The sequence below is a fragment of the Centroberyx gerrardi genome, chromosome 15 (genome assembly GCF_048128805.1).
Source record: "Centroberyx gerrardi isolate f3 chromosome 15, fCenGer3.hap1.cur.20231027, whole genome shotgun sequence".
Classification (NCBI taxonomy): domain Eukaryota; kingdom Metazoa; phylum Chordata; class Actinopteri; order Beryciformes; family Berycidae; genus Centroberyx; species Centroberyx gerrardi.
In genome coordinates, this window is record NC_136011.1 from 23,319,784 (window position 1) to 23,341,588 (window position 21,805).

The window sequence follows — 21,805 nt, forward strand, 5'->3', positions numbered from 1 at the left end:
ACTTGTATACAATCATACAAAATTGTCATGGTGTTATTACGTTATAAATTGTGTTATTACATGAAGAAAGACAGTAAACTGCAGCTTATCATATCAGTGCGCCTAAAAAAACATGGAATTTCACAGAATTTCACTGAATTAAATTCAACTCAAATTCCATTTCCTATTCCTGAGTTGAATTGGAATTGATGAGTTCATTCATGAATTGACCCCAACCCTGCAGTTGTAGTATTAATAGCAATACTTTACCTCCATGATGCTGCGTATCAGTATACTCAGTATGTAGGTCTGTAGCAGTATTAGTAGTAGTAGTAGTCGTAGTATTAATAGTAGTACTTTACCTCCATGATGCTGCGTATCAGTATACTCAGTATGTAGGTCTGTAGCAGTATTAGTAGTAGTAGTAGTCGTAGTATTAATAGCAGTACTTTACCTCCATGATGCTGCGTATCAGTATACTCAGTATGTAGGTCTGTAGCAGTATTAGTAGTAGTAGTAGTCGTAGTATTAATAGCAGTACTTTACCTCCATGATGCTGCGTATCAGTATACTCAGTATGTAGGTCTGTAGCAGTATTAGTAGTAGTAGTAGTCGTAGTATTAATAGCAGTACTTTACCTCCATGATGCTGCGTATCAGTATACTCAGTATGTAGGTCTGTAGCAGTATTAGTAGTAGTAGTAGTCGTAGTATTAATAGCAGTACTTTACCTCCATGATGCTGCGTATCAGTATACTCAGTATGTAGGTCTGTAGCAGTATTAGTAGTAGTAGTAGTCGTAGTATTAATAGCAGTACTTTACCTCCATGATGCTGCGTATCAGTATACTCAGTATGTAGGTCTGTAGCAGTATTAGTAGTAGTAGTAGTCGTAGTATTAATAGCAGTACTTTACCTCCATGATGCTGCGTATCAGTATACTCAGTATGTAGGTCTGTAGCAGTATTAGTAGTAGTAGTAGTTGTAGTATTAATAGCAGTACTTTACCTCCATGATACTGCGTATCAGTATACTCAGTATGTAGGTCTGTAGCAGCGCTCCCTTCAGACGGATGCGACCTGCTGAAGAACCGTCTCCCTTCTCCCCTCCTCCTTCCTTCTGTCCCTTCCTCTCCTGTTTCTCTCCTCCTCCTCCTCCTCCTCCTCCTCCGCCTCCTCCTCCTGGGTCTTCCTCTCTCCCTCCCCCCTCCTCTCCCGCCTCCTCTCCTCTGCTCCTCCTCTTCTCCTCTCTGCGGACGGTGTGCATGGCGTGGCCCATGTAGATCAGGCTGGGAGTGGACACAAACACTATCTGGAGCACCTGGGGACAGATCAATTAAAAAAAGATGTATATACTGTAGTTGTATGAAAGATGATGACACTCTGAGTTAAATCGATCAATACTACACAGATCAGAGTAGATCAAATAACAAATAACTGTCATGAAGACATGTTTCCTTTTCACATCATCTTGTGTTTGATGCAACTGGCGGTATCAAATGTTTTAATGACCAATGTCCTCTTTGATCCATTAGTGGGTAACTTCCAGTTCTATTCTATTCTATTCTATTCTATACCACATTATAAAATATTGCCAGTAGCCACAGTCCATAAAAATGCTGCATCTTTGTCTCTATTTATTATTTGCTGCGTTATTTTCAATATCTTTGGTTGTTTTAATTATTTGTTGTTGTTGTTATTATTTGTGTTATTATCTGTGCCAGCTATTTTTCTTCTTTCTTCTTTCTTCTATCTGTATCTTATTCTCTGCTGCTGTAACAACCCATTTTCCCTACAGGGGTCATTACAGTTTAATCTGATCTGATCTTTTTTATTCTAATTACAAGGTTCAACATATCAGGATAGTAACAGCTGCTGGTTTGATTTCATTAATAGAAAATATTGGGAGGAGGGAAACAGTCAGTACTGACTCGAAACACATTGCCAAGTGTGATAAGTCTTCAACAGCTTTGGTGATGTTAAGCTTGAATAAATTATCTTACTTTCTGCATTACAAGTGGTTTCCCCCCCTCCCATTATTTTGCTTGTATTTTGGCCAAATTGGGAGTTTCCACTTTTTTACATTTCATTAATACAGACATTTTATGCGGCCTGGTTTACTCTGTTCTATTCTATCACATTACATTACATTGCGCTGTATATTACCCAGTATCTTATGTGTGCTATCGGGAAGGCCCGGTCGTAACAGACGTTTTCGCAGCCTGGCTGATCGGTGTCGCAGGTGAAATCTTCCTGCTCGTCTCCCCACGACGACTCAGCAGCCGTCCCCAGCACCAGGATACGGAAGATAAACAGGATGGTCAGCCACACCTGCAGGGTAAAACACACAAATATAGAGAGAAGATATCAAACCCACATACCAAACAATACATAATTAAATACGTTATGTAAAATAATGATGATAATGTCTACCTTGGTACAGAACTTTTTGTATAGGATTTTTGTAACAAAATTACAAAATGCTGCAAAATATCTCAAGAGAAAAAGCCTTTATGCACCAGTTCTCAAATAATAAGATAAAATCAAGATAAGATGAAACGTCTATTGATCCCTGTTTGGAAATTTTCATCTTATTTTCATGTTTTTATTTCAAAGGGAGTGGTGGAAGTTATGTTTCTTAAGTCATTTTATTTTTGATTTTTTTTTCATCTTTTAGGCTTTAATTGTTTTACAGCATTTTGTAGCTTGTACAAAAGTCCTATACAATATGTCTTATACTAAATAAACTTTACATCTGTTTATTATAGGAAGAGTCAGCTGCCAAGGAAGAAGATACACAAAATGCACAAAATAAACAGGATGATTAGGAAATATATGAACGTTTTATTTATTTGGAGTGTGTATCTGTATGTCTGTCTGTGTCTCCCTCTTTCTCTCTGTCCTGTGTGTGTGTGTGTGTGTGTGTGTGTGCACTTGTGTGTGTGTGTTACCTTGCCAATGGAGGTAGAATGTTCCTGTACTTCCTCTAGGAAGTTTCCCAGCAGGCTCCAGTCTGCCATAGCCAATCACAGTACGGCTGTCTGGATGTTGCTCACCAGTCGCACTGCAGGTACGGGATTTTAACCTGAGGAACAGAAGACAGGTGGGTCATACGGTGCGTTCAGGGACTTCTCGTAAACTCACCAACTGGTTTATTTTAGCACAAGACGAACTCGAATATATGAGATGATAATGTCCAGGTGTTTGTTTACGTCAGAAAAGGTTGGATCCAATGAAATGTGATGTAGCAAATCTGCTATATTATTAAACCACATGATGATTGCTCTTTTGGAGTTGCAGTAGGTCAATAATTTGTTCCAGGAGTTATTTTGTGATGAAGTCTTGTAATCTCCTTTTTTGGTGTACCCACTTTCCTTCAACCTGGCATGTCTACTTCCGTTTTCCTCCATTTCCCAGAATGCCTTTTGTCCACCCCCGCCAGAGTTTTTCCAGTTGAGTTGAGCAGAGCTGTTCTTTTATTATCTTGAACCTGTGACCCCTCTCCAGCCCGTCCATGACCCCATTAATAAAAACGTCTGTGCCCATGTCTCAGTTTAGCCCGAGTCTTGGTTCCCACACTCCCTCTGTCTGTCTCTGGGGAAGGAAATCTAGACATCTACAGTAAACACTGGCACTGTGACCACACACTCACACACACACTCACTCACTCTCACTCACTCAGTCACACACACACACACACACACACACACACACACACACACACAAATACATACAGATGTTTGTGTATGTATATGTGTATTTATATACTGCCAAAAGGCACAGGACTGTTTCCAGCCTCTCTCTAAAAGCCCCAAAACCCCCAAAAAACAATCTAGCAGTAAGATCCCTTTGATGAAATCGCCATCAAAACCCTGTGAGGAACGTCATTGGCTAATGCATTGAGCAGCAACTATCAACTATAGGCTGTAAACAGGATTTTAAATGTAGACTTACATCTGCTTCACTTCCTAAATGTCCACAGTATTTAGAGATTCATTTTGGATTCGTTTAGGATTTTTTAAAGGAGCAGCGCACCTCAACAGTTGATATGTGTTGACCTTTAAAGGTCAAATCCTCCCTCTGACATTCTACACTGTTATTTATCATCAATCTACGATGTTAACCGCATTCCAGGAGTTATATTGCGATGACTTTCCCTCAACCTGCCTCGTCTAATTCTACTTCAGCTAGAGATTTCCTACATTTCCCAGAATGCCTTTCGACAACCCCCAGAGAACAGGTGTGAACTTGTTGCATTCAGCTGTGGGTTATACGTGTAGGAGGAGAGAGTGGTAGCGATACCAACAGCATAGTAAGAGCAAGAAAGCGAGAGTTTCTCCAGTTGAGGAAAAGTAAGAGTTGCATCCCTTACTCAAAACACAACATGTCCTGTGGCTGCAGTGCATTCTGGTCTATTGAGGCGACTGTCTGTGGAGAAATTGGTCTCTCTGCCTCTTCTACGATGGATTTCTCCCTGTATGATTGCTGAACGTCGGAGCAAAAGTCCACACAGAAGCCCTCGCTCTTTGATTCTCAGGGACTGACACCAAAACCTGACGTTTACTGTTAATGTTTTTGATGGATGAAACATTTTCTGCCATCAAACTCCATTGTAGCTACGCTGGAAATATCTCAATGTGACATCATGTCGTCTAAATTTAGTCAGTTATCCACAGAAATAAGAAAAATACACCACCAAACAATAAAATGAACCAAGAAATGCGAGGTACCTCACCAATAGTTGTTTTCTTTTAACAGTGTGAAAGTCTTTTCAGGTGGATTGTGTGAACAGATATTCGTTGCTGCTGGAATCACGTTACTCCTCTACTCTGTCTCCCTTTCTGCTTTCCCACTGTCTCAATAAACAAAAGTAAAGGTGCTAAAGGTGAGTGGACTGCGCACTCTCCTTTTATAAAAAAGTTATTAAATTAGTGATGACTTTTGTGATGGATTCATAAACGAGGGACACGGACTTCACCTCATGTTAGCTTCAGCCACCAAATGTGGAGAGCAGAGTTTCTGTTGAAGAGTTTCCGTTTCTAAATGCATTTTTAAACTTCCAAGAGTTTATTTATTAGGTTTGTTTCACAGCGGCGCTGTACAATTCCCCTTTATTTGATAATGTTACAAGATAAAGTAAGATTCATTTTTTTTGTCCCTGGGGAGAAATTTGTCTTTGTCTGGAAATCAAAGCCGCAGCACCCAAGACATAAAAACAGTCCATGAAATTAGCAACAAACAGCAGCCTGGGATGGAAAAATACTCTCATCCTCACATGATAAAAGACACGTCATACAATCAATCCATTAGAACACATCACACACACAGTTTACTTTAAATATCTAAAAAAAATCCTACTGTTCTACCGTTTTAACGTCACTTATCCTGTTTGTCTGACAAGAAAACTACTTAGTTGTAAGAAACCCACAGGCTTCGAACTCCACCCTGTGTGTGTGTGTGTGTGTGTGTGTGTGTGTGTGTGTGTTTATGTCTTTCACAAGTGCTCCTGGCATCATTAATAACAATATTACTTCCTTGTATAGACTTTCTCCTGACCTTTGTGTATATATGTGTGTGTGTGTGTGTGTGTGTGTGTGTGTGTCTGTGTGGGTGTGCAGCATGTCTGTGTGTGTGTGTGTGTGTGTGTGTCTGTGTGAGAGTGTGCAGCATGTCTGTGTCTTTGTGTCTATGTGTGTGTGTGTGTGTGTGTGTGCCCATTATCCAGCTCTCAGTATTGTTCTGCATCCTGTCTTGATAATGGGCACAAACACACACACACACACACACACACACACACACACACACACACACACACACACACACACACACCGGTTTCTACTGTGTTTTTTTACAATAGAGAGGATGGGCTGTTGACATCGCTCAGAGCTGAGGATGTTTTTAATCTGATATGAAGCTTCATAAACTGTTACAAAGTGCTTCACAGACAATAGGACATTAATTGAAAAAGGTCAATAAGATAAACCATTTGAATGCGAGACAAGAATTAAAGGCAGGGTTAAATAAGAATACAACAGGCAAATACAACATGAATTAAATGGTTCTGAACAAAATATAGAAAAGTTTGTTTGTGAAAATGATCTACAGATGAGTTTGAAGAACTATATCTATAATATGGAGCAGAATTAAACCTTAATAAACATATTAGAGCTCGTTAAAATCCATCTATCTGTCTATCTGTCACAGTCTGTAAAAACTGCAATCATTTTTTTTTCTAATTTTTTTTTCTAATTTTTTTTATTTATTCATTTAATTGTTCAATAATGTTTTTTTCTTTGTGTAAATTAATTCTTCATTTAAAGGCCTAAAGTATCCCAGTTTCCTCCACCACTGAATACGTTAGGGTGGATCTAAAACAATTTCAGTGGAGAGTTTTAGTGTCCCATGACGGTCTAAATGCTGTTTCAGAGGCTTTTCCTCCCTGACAAAAACAACATTCTGGAGGAAACACCGAATACTTAATTTTTGGCATGAAAATGGTCAAATTGAATAATATTGATTACCAAAATGAGAGCGTTTCTGTTGAAGAGTTTCAGTTTCAAGTTGAAAGCAGCCTTACCTGATACAGGCTGTAGATGCAGGGAACTTCTGGGAACAGTGGACTTCTGAACGTTAGAAAAGCTTGCGACTGAGAAAATCGTAAGTAAAAGCAAGTAAAGTCGGTTAAAACACTCTCTTCCTCTTCTTCTTCTCCTTCTTCTTCCTCAGCAGCTACCGTTGAGGAGCCTCTGAGCAAGGCCCTTCACTCCAGTGGAGATCTGCAGCAGCTCCTAGTTGTTACTGTGTGTTAAGTGTGTGAGTGTCGGCGTCTGTTTGCTCTGTCAGTGGCAAAATAAAGATTCAAAATAAAAGATCCACAAAGAATGAGTGTTCATCCAGCAATGCCCCTCTCTCTATGTGTGTGTGTGTGTGTGTGTGTGAGACAGCGTACAAGCTTGTGAGAGTCCAAATGTCCTCTAGTTGTCTGCAGTGTATGATTGCATCCTTCCAGTAGAGTGTGTGTGTGTGTGTGCGTGTGTGCGTGAGAGTTGAATCCAAGTTGCGTCGGAGAACTTCTTTCTGAACTTGAGAGTCAGACGGTCAGACAGACAGACGGAGAGAGAGAGAGAGAGAGAGAGAGACGTGTCAATCAGTCAGTCAAGGAGACAGAGAGACAGTCAGTCAGAGAGGCAGCAGGCTCACAGACAGTTTTCCAGTCAGACAGATGAGAGCGCAGCGTCCAGAGGTCTGAACTGAAGTGTGTGTGTGTGACTGTAGTTTGTACCAGTCTTGTACCCCTCCTCCTCTTCCTCCTCCTCCTCTCTCTCTCTCTCTCTCTCTCTCTCTCTCTCTCCACCATCTACATCTACAGAGGAAGTCACACTGGTGCCTTGCTGCCTGCTATTCAACTCCTATATGTGTGTGTGTGTGTGTGTGTGTGTGTGTGTGTGGTATCTAGCATCTAAAGGAAGTTAGATATTGTATTAGGACACAATGGCAGCAGGTCCCAGTCCTACATTCCTCCCTGTCTCTCTATTCTTCTCTGTTCTGAATCTCTCTCTCTCTCTCTCTCTCTCTCTCTCTCCCCGTTTCTCTTTCAATTCAGTGACTTCATCGGCATGACTGGGTACAAAATTAAATTCAATTGTCAAAACCCACAAACAACAGTTTACACATGTTGAGATGATTGAAAACGGCTTGAAAACACGTACCATACGATAGTACATAATCCTAAATATCAATTCAGTTCAGTTCAATTCAACTCAATTCTATTAATTTCATTTCAGTTCAGTTTGATTCAAATGAGCTTTATTGGCATTAAATACATCAGAATGCTTAACAGAACAGGTTAAATGTACAGTTTTGCTTTATTTGATCATTTGCTTGCGTCCCTTAATGTGTAATACATTCAGTCATTTTCCATCAATACATTTTGCAACTAATACTTCACCCGCAGGTGAAAATAAATGAATAAACTGAGGCAGTTTTTGATCTCGCCCTCTGAGTGAGTGCATGACACGGACATGAACCCCAAAACAACAAGACAGAGGTGAATCTTTCTCCAGGCTAATCAGCATGCAGAATTCTTCTTTTTATTTCAGGAGAACATGGGACCGTCTTAAGTGCAGTGTGTGTGTGATGATGTGTTTGATGGTGTGTTTGTGTGTGTTTGCTGCAAGTCATTTTTGAAGCAGAGTTTAGGCCATGTGAGACTGAAACAAACACTAAACAACCACAATAACCATGGTGTGGTTTATGCCAAATTTAGAGAATTTAACGCTGTGAGGGCTAAAGAGGCGAAGGTCACGACAAGTTTAATCGTGATAATCGTCGGTCGTGTGTCTCCAACTTTGGATTAACACTCAAACTGCCGCCGCTCAACTCCTCTTTAACGGATTTGCATGAAACTTGGTAAGCAGGCCTCCGACTGAGATCCTGCTCAGTTTCATAGTGAAGCTGATAACTTTCTTTTGAGGTTAAACTGGGATAAAACACATTGGAAAGTTGCAGGAATGTTGCATTTTCAGCTCAGTAAAGGCCTTCGCTGGTCAGTTATGACCTTTTCATCAAAGTTGAACCATTTAACTGGAATTATGATTTTCGAGCAGTCTGTGTGACATTAGAGGGTTGATAGATAAGGCTCTATCTTGTTCCAAACTCCTTAAGTTGATTATATCTTTGGCCAGACCCATAAGCAGTTGTCACAACCAAACTTTTTCTGTAACCTTTTGCTATGTCTTGATGTGAATGTGAACATTTGATCAATTTTTTTAAATTTTTGTCACAGTCTCTGCACAGAAAAAGCCTTAACAAGTATGACAAAACTATTTTGCATGTGCAGATCATTTCAGTTTGTAGACAGCTTGTCTATGCAAATCCTATAATAGTGTTAAAAATTGTTAAAGTCTTGGAATATTTATGTTTGTAACCCTGCTTTTAATTCCAGTCTCATACTTTTATAGTTATTTATTTTGCTTATTTGAGTTATTAATGCTTTATTATTTGTGGTGCACTTTGTAACCCTGTTTGCTGTATAAATACATTTTAAAAAGTTTCATCAAAGTGTTAAAAACATCAGCGTTACATACAGCGTACTCTGTATGTGTGCGTGTGTGTGTGTGTGTGTGTGTGTGTGTGTGTGTGTGTGTGTGTGTGTGTGTGTGTAGAGAGGTGGGAGCCCGTAGGACTAGTAATGAATCGTCTCTTGTTCTGTTCTGTGAGAAAGAGATGGGACAGAAGAGAGTAAGTGACAAAGAGAGATGGATAGAAAGAGTGTGTGACGGAGAGATGAAAACAGAGAGAGAGAGAGAATGACAGAGAGAGAGAGAGAGACAGAGCGATGGATAGAGACGGAAAGAAAGAGAGAGAGATGGAGGGAGTGTGTCGGGTGTAAGAATGAAAGAGTGTGAGCAGAACTCTCATTCCTGTCAGCGTCTCCTCTCCTGTTCTCACACCCCGTATCAGAGTATGTGTGTGTGTGTGTGTGTGTGCATGTATCACACCTCTGTTATCATCTTGCATTAAGTTCATGAGAAGAGTGATAACATACCTTCCCTTAAATGAGCACACACACATCTCTCACACACCTCACACACACACACACACACACACACTGGCTGACCTACTCATTCTATATTTAGGTAGCGCTCCATTGGTGTAACAGCGCACACCAGGAGGGTGGGTTTATCTGTCCCCAGCACCTCCTCTGACGCCAAGGCTGACAGTCACACTGGAGGAGAGAGAGAGAGAGAGAGAGAGAGTGAGAGTGAGAGAGAGAGAGAGAGAGAGAGAGAGAGAATGAGTGGTGAAGAAGTTGTAGTGAGAGAAGGCAGCAGGTTTGAAATGCTGGTAATCAATAAACTAAATGGATGAACACCAGCGTCTTCACTTATATTAAATTATATTTATTATTAAAAAGCAACGTTTCGTTCTATGTGACCTTGATCAGGTAACTGAGAAATCAAGAAACTAAAACTTATTCTACTGTTGCACTCATTGTAAGTTGCTCTGGGAAACAGCATCAGCATAATGCCTCAAATGCAAGTGTGCGTGTGTGTGTGTGTGTGTGTGTGTGTGTGTGCACTTGAGAGAGCGTGTGAAAATCTGAGAGAAACCAGCAACATGTCTGCTCTGCCCTCTGCTGGTCACAGTGCCACACTACAACAGAATAGCCACAGGCTGACAGGCGGAGCTTTGTGAATGGGTTTAAATAGGATTGCTAACAACACTTTACATTACAAGGGTCTTATTCCAGAGTATTAACCAAGGTATCAGCCTGTGGAAACGTACTGTAAGAACACAATAGTACTCAATAAGTGCTATTCTGTAAGTATTAAGAAAATCTCCAAAATACGTTTCATACTTACAGGCATTACACTTTTGATGTTGCAGCCGGAAAACTAAAATAATTGACATTTTTGGTCAACAATCTACACAAAATACCCCATAAGACAAAGTGAAAACATGCTTTAAAATTTTTTTTAAAGCATCAAGAACTTGAGTGGCCGTATTTATTTATTTATTTATTTTTATTTTGAAGAAGCCTGAGAGGAGGAATGGGGAAGGGGAACGATAGCAGCCAAAGTCATGTATGAATGAATCAATAAAAAATTGGTCATAAAAAAAGAACTTGAGTACTTACTGAGCCAAAACATTTCAGCTTTTCATTTTTAATTCATGTGTAACAATTTGTAAATACCAACTTTGGCAATAGGGGTTATTGTGTGTAGGTCAGTGACAAAAAATCCTAATTGAATCCATTTTGCATTTATGCTGTAACACCACAAAATGCAGAAAAAGTCAAATTGACTGCCAGGGCCCAGCTCTGGCAGTAGCGGTCCAGCAGGTCCAGTTGCTGCTGTAGTCCCTGTTTTGTGGGGGACAGCAGAACTAGATCATCTGCATAGAGCAGGAGTTTGATTTCTTTGTCCAGAAGAGAGAGGCCCGGGACGGCGCCCAGGTCCAGCTGCTCTGCAAGGTCATTGGGCAAAGGATTCAGTGTGTTTGTCTCCAGTCTTCACACTATCTCCTTGTCATATACATACATTTAATAAGGTCGTATACTTTGCCACCTATCTCTCTCTCTCTCTCTCTCTCTTTCTCTGTGAACTCATTGATTGACAGTTTTGTTTCATCTCAGGCAGGTTGCTCTCTCTCTCTCTCCTCGGCTGTGTATCGCTGTCTGAACATGTCAGCTCGTCGCGTGCCTTTAACTTATCATTCCGCAAGAAGACAACCAATATGCATGCGTGTGTGTGTGTGTGTGTGTGTGTGTGTGTGTGTGTGTGTGTGTGTGTGTGTGTGTGTGTGTGTGTGTGTGTGTGTGTGTGTGTGTGATTCAGGGGGATGGGAGTGGTGTTTGACTCTGGACAGCTGGTCTCTTTTCTCTCCTTGCATCCCTCCTCCCCTGCCACCCCCTCCTCCTCCTCCTCCTCTCTCTCTCTCTCTCTCTCTCTCTCTCTCTCTCTCTCTCTCTCCCCTCCTCCTTTTTCCCCTCTCTCCTCTCTCTCTCCTTTCATAACTCAGACATTGTCCTCCTGTAGAGCAAAGCAGACGGCTTCACTGAGCACTGCCTGGATATATATTCACTGACTGAATGGATCCAGACTGACTGACTGACTGTTTATTTGGATATAAATTGGCTTATTGATTTCTTCAGTGCTGACTGACTGTTCATAGACTAACCGACAGCGGAGTGATTTATTGGATACAGACTGACTGACTGACTGGTTGTGAGATTGACAGGCCGTTTTAAGGCTAACTGGATATTTATAGTGACTGGCTGGTTATAGACTGACTGGTTCTGGACGCGTTTACACTGGCAAGGTACGGCTGCTCTGCTTTATTATTATTAACATTATTATTACAGTTATTATTATTAGTAGTAGTACTTGAAGCATCAATGATATAATCAGTAATTTTACTATTAGTATTATTATTATTATGCAAAAATATTATATTGGTCTTGTATTAATATAATTTCATGATTGTTTAAATCAAAATTTATTTTCCTCTCCTCTTTTCTTTCTTTTCCTCTCCTCTCCTCTCCTCTTCAATTCTCTTCTCTTCTCTTCTCTTCTCCTTGTTTCCTCTCCTTTCCTTTCCTTTCCTTTCCTCTTCTCTCCTCTCCTCTCCTCCTCTCCGCTTCTCTTCTCTTCTCTTCTCCTTGTTTCCTCTCCTTTCCTTTCCTTTCCTTTCCTCTCCTCTCCTCTCCTTTTCTCCTCTCTGCTTCAATTCTCTTCTCTTCTCTTCTCTTCTCTTCTCCTTGTTTCCTCTCCTCTCCTTTCCTTTCCTCTCCTCTCCTCTCCGCTTCTCTTCTCTTCTCTCCTCTCCTTGTCTCCTCTCCTCTCCTCTCCTCTCCTCTTCTCCTTGTTTCCTCTCCTCTCCTCTCCTCTTCTCTTCTCTCCTCTTCTCTTCTCCTTGTTTCCTCTCCAGATGAAGACTCTCTCTCTGCTCCTGCTGCCGTTGCTCCTCTCCTCTCCTCCTGTCTCCTCCTCTCCTCTGGCCAAGGTAAACTCACAGCTGAGAGATTATTATTATTATTATTATTATTATTATTAAAACATCAGGTGATTCTCTAGATGGCACGGTTACTTTCATTACCCCCAACTTAACACTGAACAACTTTTGGTGTGAGAAAGCTGTCCAGTGATGATGATGATGATGGTGATGGTGATGATGATAGTGATGGTGGTAATGATGATACAGTCAGACATTTAGACAGACAGATTTACATTTAGACATTTCTGTTTCCAGACTGTTTCAGAGTAGTGTGAACAAAGTGATGTGAATTTACACTTTAATTGCCTTTTAATTGACAGATGGGAAATTGTTTAAACGACTAGTCAAAAAACTAGAAATCATAAATCTGTTTCCCAGACATTATCTGACAGCCAAAATGTCTGTTGCCTGTTTTTCTATCACATCTGAGTGAATGTCACATTTTGTTTTATTACTGTAATAATGTGACTATTGTCAATGCTGCAAGTGAGACAATAGTCTAACTAAGCTGTTTACATGATTCAGTAATTTGACAATTCCCCATAATAATCCTGTTTACATGAGTGAAGTACTTATTTCGATTATGCAGAGAGATTTGTGGGAATTGGACTTTTTCTGACCATTATGGTGCTTACGCCCGATTGAAAACTGCATGGTATCCATTTCTCCGTCTCTTCCAAACTCTAAAAATCTTGATGCTGCCCGCCATCTTGGTCCAGCCCTTCCCTGTCACTTCCCCTCCACTTCCACAAAACACAATAAGCGGGACACGCGTGCAACTTGACCTCAATTCAAGAAATGTGACCAAGCTGTAAACATGTCCTAACTGGTGTCTATTACAGTAATGTGAATAAAATCGTCGGAGTTCTCCACGTATCGTTGCTGTCGTGTGAAAACCTTGTAGGCCTAACTCATTACATGCTCCTCCTCTGTGGGTTTAGAAAATTCCACAACCACTGAGTTTATGGAAAATGTTTCAGAAATGCTTTGTCGTGAAGGAGTTCCTGAAAAGGTGACACTTTGAAGACAGAAGGTGATAATAACAATATGTATCTGTGATTATGCCTACTTTGACTAAGAGTTGTTGATGTAAACGTGGCCATTTCCACTAATGTATCCTTTCATAATAATGCATACCATTGCACTCACACTTTCATGACGACAACAGGAAGACAGTACCTTTCTGAAATATAAACCAATCAGCTTTGCACCAAATGGGAAACAGACAAGAAAGAGCGGGGTAAAATAAAAAAAAAGGAAAAGGAAAATTAGGGCAAACCGCTGTAAACATGGGAGCGCTGGCAGGTAAATTGACGACTCGAGTTAAAACTATTTCTGTTTTCAGAGTTGACTTCCGATCTCACAGAGTAAATCCATCACAGGCCGTCAGTCAGACTAGACAAATGTCGGGGGGGAAAACACCTCAATGTGGAATATCCCCTTGAGTGTGTGTGTGTGTGTGTGTGTGTGTGTGTGTGTGTATGTGTGGGGCTGGGTCAAGGGGTAAACGTTTGGGAGAGGTGCTGGTGTGTGTGTGTGTGTGTGTGTGTGTGTAATTTAAATGAAATGTGAGACGCGCTCTGCTCAGAAAGCTGACGGTTTGTCAGTGAGTTATGTTTTTCGGGGGAACATGCTTCATTTTGATCGAGAACTACAGTGAAGCCGCACACACACACACACACACACACACACACACACACACACACACACACACACACACACGGTGAGCAGGTCCTGAGGTATGTGTGTGATTAGAGTTCTCAACAGCTCATCTCTAATAACAGCCCTCCAGCTGTCCTGCTGGTTCACACACACTCTGCTGTCTGTTTGTGTTTTCATACCACAGTTTACTGCGTTTTATAACATTTGGGTCGAGGATGCAAAATGAAGAAGAAACTCTGGAGTGGATTCATTCTGTTACCAACATTACATTACATCAAGGTTATTATCGTAAACTAAAACTGAAACTAAGACAAAAACTAGAGTTTCACAAACATTGTTGTAAACTGAAATAACAATAAAAATGAGAGTGTGAAAAAAATAAAACTGAACTATCTTGTCTATATTTACAGTAAAACTAACAAATAAAATCAAAATATACCTAAAATGTTTAGTTTTCTTCTTTTTGTTTATGTGGAAGGTATAAAATTGAATGAATTTGGGTGGGGATTTTTGGGCTATTTTTACTGAACACTAATTTCATGTAAATACATTTTTAAAATAATTTATGATTTATTGTTTGTATTACACAATACCTGTTGCAAACATACACAAAACACCTGTTCTAAACTTCTATCATTCTACCTTTAAAAAACACAACTCTTACAAAAACACTGAAACTAGAACTAAAACTAAATAAAAACGAAACTAAAACCAAACCAAACCCACACTGAAAATGAATTAAAACTGAACAGAAATAAAAAAAAAGCAAAAAAAACAACAAAACAAAACATAAAAATGAATGAAAAAGACGTATAACTGGGAAGTATGGGATTACTTACATGGATTTACAGTTTATACTTCCATGTTACCTATATTGATTGCTTACTTAAATATGGATTGCTAAATAATCTGTGCTATATACATATAACTATAAGTACATTATCGCTAGTGCCACCACTTGACAAAATGAGAAATTAAAAATACATTATAGGCCTACTTTAGCTCAATGTTAAGCACAGTAATTTTATTTATCATGATAAAGTTTCCAAGGTAGAGAAAGAGGGGGGAAACAAGAAAAAGGGACAGAAAGAATAGGAGGAGGAGTGATGAAGGGAGGGAGGGAGGAAGTAGAAAAAGAGAGAGTAATGAGGAGAAATGGGGGAGGAAGACATGAGTTGAAAGTGAGAGTGAAGGAGGAAAAGAGAAGAGGTAGAGAGGGATGGAGGGAGAGAGAGAGAGAGAGAGAGAGAGAGAGAGAGGAGAAAGAGATTCAGCAAGAAGACAAATTGTTTTAGTGCAACCTGCCGAAACCGGACCAAAACAGGGACAGACATGAACTGTTAATTACCCCCTGACACCACTGCTTCAACACTGTGTGTGTGTGTGTGTGTGTGTGTGTGTGTGTGTGTGTGTGTTCTGCTCTAGTCAGCTGGCTGCTAACAGCAGGTTTAGGGTGTAGCAGATGTCAGCTGGGGACTCACAGACGACAGATGTATCTATTGTCTGTGTGTGTGTGTGTGTGTGCGTGTGCGTGTGCGTGTGCGTGCGTGTGTGTGTGTGCGTGTGTGTGTGTGTGTGTGTGTTGGGTTGTCTGACCTATATGTGTAAAGGAATGTCCGGAATGTAAGTGTAAACCTCTTTTTAGGAGGCAGCTACATTTCTCGTAGTCATCTGAGTGTGTGTGTGTGTGTGTGTGTGTGTGTGTGTGTATGTGTGTTTTATGGGCTCAATAGAATTGCACTGCATTATGATATAATGTGATTGCTCTGAATTTGTTTTTAATACAAAGGGAAGCCATGTTATTCCTCTGCTTCCCTCTGTGTTAGTGAAGTTTCTCCCACACGTTCTGAAGTAATGAAGTAAAGTAACTAATTCCTTGTAAAAGTAACTTTCCCCAACACTGGAGGTGAGTGAACACCATCTGAACCCCTGCACCTTTTATACCACTGGCCAGCTGACACGCAGCCCCAACAATGTGTGTGTGTGTGTGTGTGTGTGTGTGTGTATGAGTGCTGTGTTATTGTCATGCTAAACGGGGCATGTGTCTCTCTGAGTGGGAGGTTAAAGGTCACCATCTGCTATGCAGTCTGGAACACACACACACACACACACACACGCACACACACACGCACACACACAGTTGGACCCTGTCTTGTATTGTGGAGTGATGATGATGTTTAATCCAGCGTTTCATTTTGGATTATCTGATGATGTGAATGGCCCCATTCACATCATCATATAATCCAGTGGCTCAGTGGGCTAACATCCATACCATGCTTTCACAATATTGAACACACACACACACACACACACACACACACACACCTTTCTCGTCTCTTTTCACAAGAAACTATAAAAAAGGAATGCGAATAAATGCTAAAACATGAAGACAATATTTTTTTCATTGATATGTGTTATTCTCTCTCTCTCCCCCTCTCTTTGTGTGTGTGTGTGTGTGTGTGTGTGTGTGTGTGTGTCAGGACCAGTCAGTGTGTGCCAAGACCTTCTGCGGAGCGGGGAGAGAGTGTGTATCGACTGAAAGAGGAGAACCGGTCTGCCGCTGTTTACAGGTAATTACTAACGACTTCTTTGTATTACTTCTGATACAAGTGCAAATATTCCAAAGTACCTGTTACTGTATGTAGTGTAATGTACTGTGTTCAATACTGACACAAATGAAAGCACTTGAACAGGGTCGAAATTGGACTGTTTTAATTGCATACAGTATAGTTATACTTTCTGTCTCTCTCTCTCTCTCTCTCTCTCTCTCTCTCCCTCTCTCCAGCAGTGTGATGCATCAGATCATTGGGTGTGTGGCAGTAATGGTCGATCCTACAGGAACCACTGTGAGCTGCACAGAGAAGCCTGCGTCACCCAGACCAAGATACATCTGGCACACAGAGGACACTGTCTGGGTCAGTAGTACACACGTTACAGAAGTACATACATCATACATACTGTGCAAACACGTAACACATAGAGACACATGAACACACACACACACACCTACAGATAGCAGAAGCTGTGTATGTGAGTTGTGACGTTTGTCTGTGTGTTTGTATTTCCAGAGAAACCGACGAAGCCCGACGTCAGCCCCAGTAAGTCTAATGCTTTTTATACAATTATACACAAAACAGAAAATGCTGATACCCAATGTGTGATTGTGTTTATTATCAACGTGTGTTTTGGTTCATTTTCATATTTTCCTGTATGTTAAATGGATGAACTGTGATACACAACAAATTTCAAACAATTTCAAGTTATGATAAAGCATAACATAATAAAACCTAATCAATACTAATACTAATACAAATATTTCTATGACTACCAATGTTATTGCTACTAATGCTGCCACTTCTGCAACTGGTAGTACTACTACTACTGCTACTACTTTTACTACTACTGCACTACTATTACTACTGCTACTACTGCTACTTCTACTACTACTACTGCTACTAATACTGCTACTAATACTACTACTGCTACTACTATTACTACTACTACAACTACTATTACTACTGCTACTTCTACTACTAATACTGCTACTAATACTACTACTGCTACTACTATTACTACTACTACAACTACTATTACTACTGCTACTACTGCTACTTCTACTACTACTACTACTGCTACTACTATTACTACTACTACAACTGCTATTACTACTGCTACTACTGCTACTTCTACTACTACTACTGCTACTAATACTGCTACTGCTACTACTACTACTACAACTACTAATACTACTGCTACTACTACTGGTACTACTGGTGCTACAACTACTACTACTACTGATGCTACAACTGCCACTGTGTGTGTGTAGTTGTGTGTTTCCTGTCTGATCGTGATTGGCTGAGAACCAGAGTGATCCAGTGGCTTCAGGAAGAGGTGGATTCAGACGGCCTGGCCTCAAACGGGTCCTCAACCCACGACCTCCTGCAGACGTACTTCCAGGTCAGACCTCTTCACTTCCTGTTTAACCTACTAGAGCAGCCATCTTCAACTTATTTCAATTTAGAGGAAAAATTGCTGTAGTTATAGCTATTTAAAACGCAATTGGAATTTATTTTTTCCCTGTGTTTATATAGATATGTGATCAAGGATGTTTAATGAAGACAGTATCAAAATTTGGTTTTGTTGGAGCAGTTATATTTTAAGCATTTTTAATAATCCATCCATTTTGCAGCTGGACTGAATTTGATTTGCACTGATTTGAACTCAGGAAAACTTATGAAATGAGAAGTCGATTGTAATCCAATCATTTTAGATATTTAGTTTTCTGTATGAGAATAGCTGAAGAAAACATTCTTAAATCCTGTGCATGTTTGTGTGTGTGTGTGTGTGTGTGTGTGTGTGTGTTACAGACCTATGATAATGGGGATTCCCAGCTTGATTCAAAAGAGTTCCTGAGTTTCCTGAAACACAATGAGACGACACTCAACCTCACACACTCTCATAGTCTGGAGAACAACCTGCTACTGAGGTACACACACACACACACACACACACACACACACACACACACGTAGTTTAGGCTTAGTTTAGGTGATGTCCAGCAGTATTTGGGAATGACAACAAAATATGAAGCAGAAAATCAGAGGTTTTAGTAGTGAGACCTCTCTCTCTCTCTCTCTACCTCTCTGTCTCTCTCTCTCTCTGTCTCTCTCTCTCCCTCTCTCTACCTGTCTCTCTCTCTCTTTCTCTCTTTCTCTCTCTCTCCAGGTCTCTGTGTGTCGATGCTCTGATAGAGCTGTCAGATGAAAACGCTGACTGGAAGCTGAGTTTAACTGAGTTCATCAACTGTCTGACGGCCACCTACCAGCCACCTGAGAGAAGTAATACACCCCCCACCCCCCACCCCACCCCCCACCCCCAACACACACACACACACACACACACATGACCATTTTTGAATGTATTTTCCTATGAAATATATTATGAAATATTGTGTGGCCTGTATTTATGTGTGTGTGTGTGTGTGTGTGTGTGTGTGTGTGTGTGTGTGTAGAGTGTGCTCTAGAGGACGAGGTGTTCGAGGATGGAGCTGAAACGCAGATGGAGTGCAACAAGTGTGTGTGTGCCTGTGGGAACTGGGTCTGCACTGCTCTGACCTGCGATGGTGAGGAGGGATGCACATACACACACACACACACACACACACACACACACACACACACACGCGTGCACACACACCGCTGAGAGCTATTGTGGCGATGGTTAGTTTCCATCGTGACTGTTTTGGAAACGTTACAAAACGTTTCCAAAATGGCAATATTCAGAAGAGATGGTTGCCATGGTGACTGTGATCCTGTTACCTGGCTGTTTCTTAACCTGAATGTTTACAGTCCGGAGTGCAGCTTTGTGTTTTTCTTTTAAGCTTTTCTTTTTCCTTAAGTTAGTATGTTGGAATTTATATCGTAATCCTCTGTCTCTCTCTCTCTTTCTTTCTGTCTGTGTCTCAGGAGAGCATCAGGTGGAGGAGGAGGTGAAGGAGGGAGGAGAAGAAGAAGAGATAACAGAAGAGGAGTGGAGCAGGAGAGTGGCTGAACTCAACGCTGTACAGGTGGACGATCACTATTGATCAGTACTCTCTTCTCTGAACTTGCTATTAGACTGTGACCTAAGGTTGGACTTTTTAAAGCATCTTAACATCAATAAATCATTACCACATTAATTTTGAGACACATAAGCAAACAAAACCATGAGAAGACCGGTCTCTAGCAGCCTCTACGCTGCATTTTACATTGTGTGTCATCGGGTCGGATTTGGAGGGAAATCTGCTGGATTGCTTTATGGCACAAAACAGGAAGAGGGAACAGGAACGGAGATGAAGCTTTCAGAGTTTCTCGCAGTGGCAGATGGTGTAAGGAGTGAAAGGCCGATGGAAAAATCACTTCCAACATGTTTATCCTCTTCAGTAAAGCTAAAGAGAAAACAAACACACACTCTATCACTCTTTGTGATAGGAAGCAACAGGGTTTATGGGAAATGTGGCCCTAATTTTGAGAAACACTAACAATACCACTGCTGTGACATAAAGGCTGCTGATCATCTCAACCATGGTCTCATTTGTTTACAGTAATTATACCAGTGAATCACAATGAATGTGACAATGATATATTGATGTTTAAAAATGTTTCATGTAAGGTTGGATATTTTAAAGCCTATAAGTATTGGAACAGTGAACAAGAGTATTTTATTTCCTCACAAGCATGCAAACATAATCAATACTGTGTTCTGGATTTAATGAGAAGTAAGTGAACGCCCTTTTCACGCTCTGCCTGTTTCTCCAGGAGACATTTGCCATGGAGACATAAGGCCACGCCCACCGGAGCTCTACCGGCCAATCAGCAGCTGTCTGGTCTTTAACTTCACCCTGATCAGAGGAACATCTCAGCAACATCTTGTCTCCAGTTTTATCTTTTTTTCTCAGAAACTCCTTCAGTTGTTCTCTTTTCATCACCAAATAAACTGCTGCACCCTGACGGAGGCTCCCTGTCAGCTGAAACGCGTTGGTAGTTTTAATCTTTGCCTTGCCATGCCATAATAAAGGATTTTTAACTTCTTCACCACTTCAGTGTGCCTTGGATGTCTTTACAAAGCTGTGTTTTCCAAGATCAGTTAGCTACTAGTCCAAAGACAGAAAGTCCTCCTTGTTTATTTGTTGCTCTGCTTAATAAAGTTATATTTTTCTCATTCTAAACTTTTATATCTGTCTATACCTTTTTCATATCTTCATACATACATATCTCTTTATGTAGGCTACTTTATGTTTTTATATATCTGCATGGATGTATTAGAGATAAGACTGTCGATAAAGTTCTATATTTTTCTATCTTAACTGTAGGTTGAAAGACTATTGTCTAAACTTTTATACCTTTTATACTTTTGTACACTTATACATTTCTAGATCAAAAGTCACCATTCTCAACAGGATTTTAGAGGTTAGTGGACTGTTCTGGCATGTTGAAACATGGAGAATCATTTTCAAAGATGAACCACACATCCAAAACATAATTAAAGCACTTTGCCATTTTCCTGTTTTCTGTTAAAACATACTGTATAGTGCCTGCAATCTCTAGGTATTCCACTCTATAAACTTGTATTTTTCTATGTTATTTAAGAATGTTATTTAAATCACTCATGTATCAGCAAGGAAAATCCCCAGTAATTGATTAAGTTGCTCTAAATTCTTTGTAGAAGCCAGGCAAAGGTAATTGATACAAGATATTATTTATTAGGATGGTTCGGGGATGATTTTCTTGTTGGTGACATATTTTAAATGTAGTGGTTGTGATGTTGATGTTGACTTTTTTTTTTTATCCCGTTGCCCAAATAAACAGTTTGTTGCTTACAGAGACACTTTGTCTATTTAACAAATATTCTACTGTCAAACCCTGAAACACCTTATAAAAATAAAATAAAACACCAATATCATCACAATATTACAATGTTTTTTCTAATTAAAAACAAATAATAAGATGATTAAATTATCACCCAAAAAATAAACAATAAAGGAAGAAATGCAATACATTTAATGATATTAATGAATAGTATATTAATAATATATTCTATTAATTCATATTAGATTAATTATATATATTAATTTGATTAAAGATAAAGATAACGATAAAGATAATAATAGAATAAAATAGAACAAAAACAG

The 21,805-nt window shown here is 40.0% G+C and overlaps 2 protein-coding genes across 2 annotated transcripts in view; one reads left to right on the forward strand and one right to left on the reverse strand.

The window, feature by feature from the left end:
* The window catches only part of LOC139932398 (gap junction alpha-5 protein-like), a 6,070-nt gene extending 3,074 nt beyond the window's left edge, over positions 1-2,996 (reverse strand). The window contains exons 1-3 of the mRNA XM_071926163.2: positions 2,928-2,996; positions 2,143-2,307; positions 986-1,297 (exon numbers count right to left, since the gene is read on the reverse strand). Of these exons, the coding sequence (XP_071782264.2) occupies positions 986-1,297; positions 2,143-2,307; positions 2,928-2,996 (546 nt within the window). The remainder of the gene's footprint in view (positions 1-985; positions 1,298-2,142; positions 2,308-2,927) is intronic.
* Positions 2,997-9,201: 6,205 nt separating this feature from the next.
* LOC139932403 (follistatin-related protein 1-like) lies at positions 9,202-20,534 on the forward strand. The gene is made up of 11 exons (XM_071926167.2): positions 9,202-9,216; positions 12,409-12,483; positions 16,617-16,706; positions 16,922-17,051; positions 17,205-17,234; positions 17,963-18,093; positions 18,504-18,622; positions 18,862-18,974; positions 19,148-19,258; positions 19,602-19,702; positions 20,433-20,534. Exons 1-11 carry the CDS (start codon positions 9,202-9,204, stop codon positions 20,454-20,456), a joined length of 939 nt encoding a protein of 312 aa, XP_071782268.2. The 3' UTR covers positions 20,457-20,534.
* Positions 20,535-21,805: the final 1,271 nt, after the last annotated feature.

Bases quoted from the DNA above. Each gene is read 5' to 3' on its own strand.
- LOC139932403 (XM_071926167.2), top strand. The intron at 12,484-16,616 runs GTAAACTCACAG...TGTGTGTGTCAG, and splicing joins CCTCCTCTCCTCTGGCCAAG to GACCAGTCAGTGTGTGCCAA. The intron at 18,623-18,861 runs GTACACACACAC...CTCTCTCTCCAG, and splicing joins GAGAACAACCTGCTACTGAG to GTCTCTGTGTGTCGATGCTC.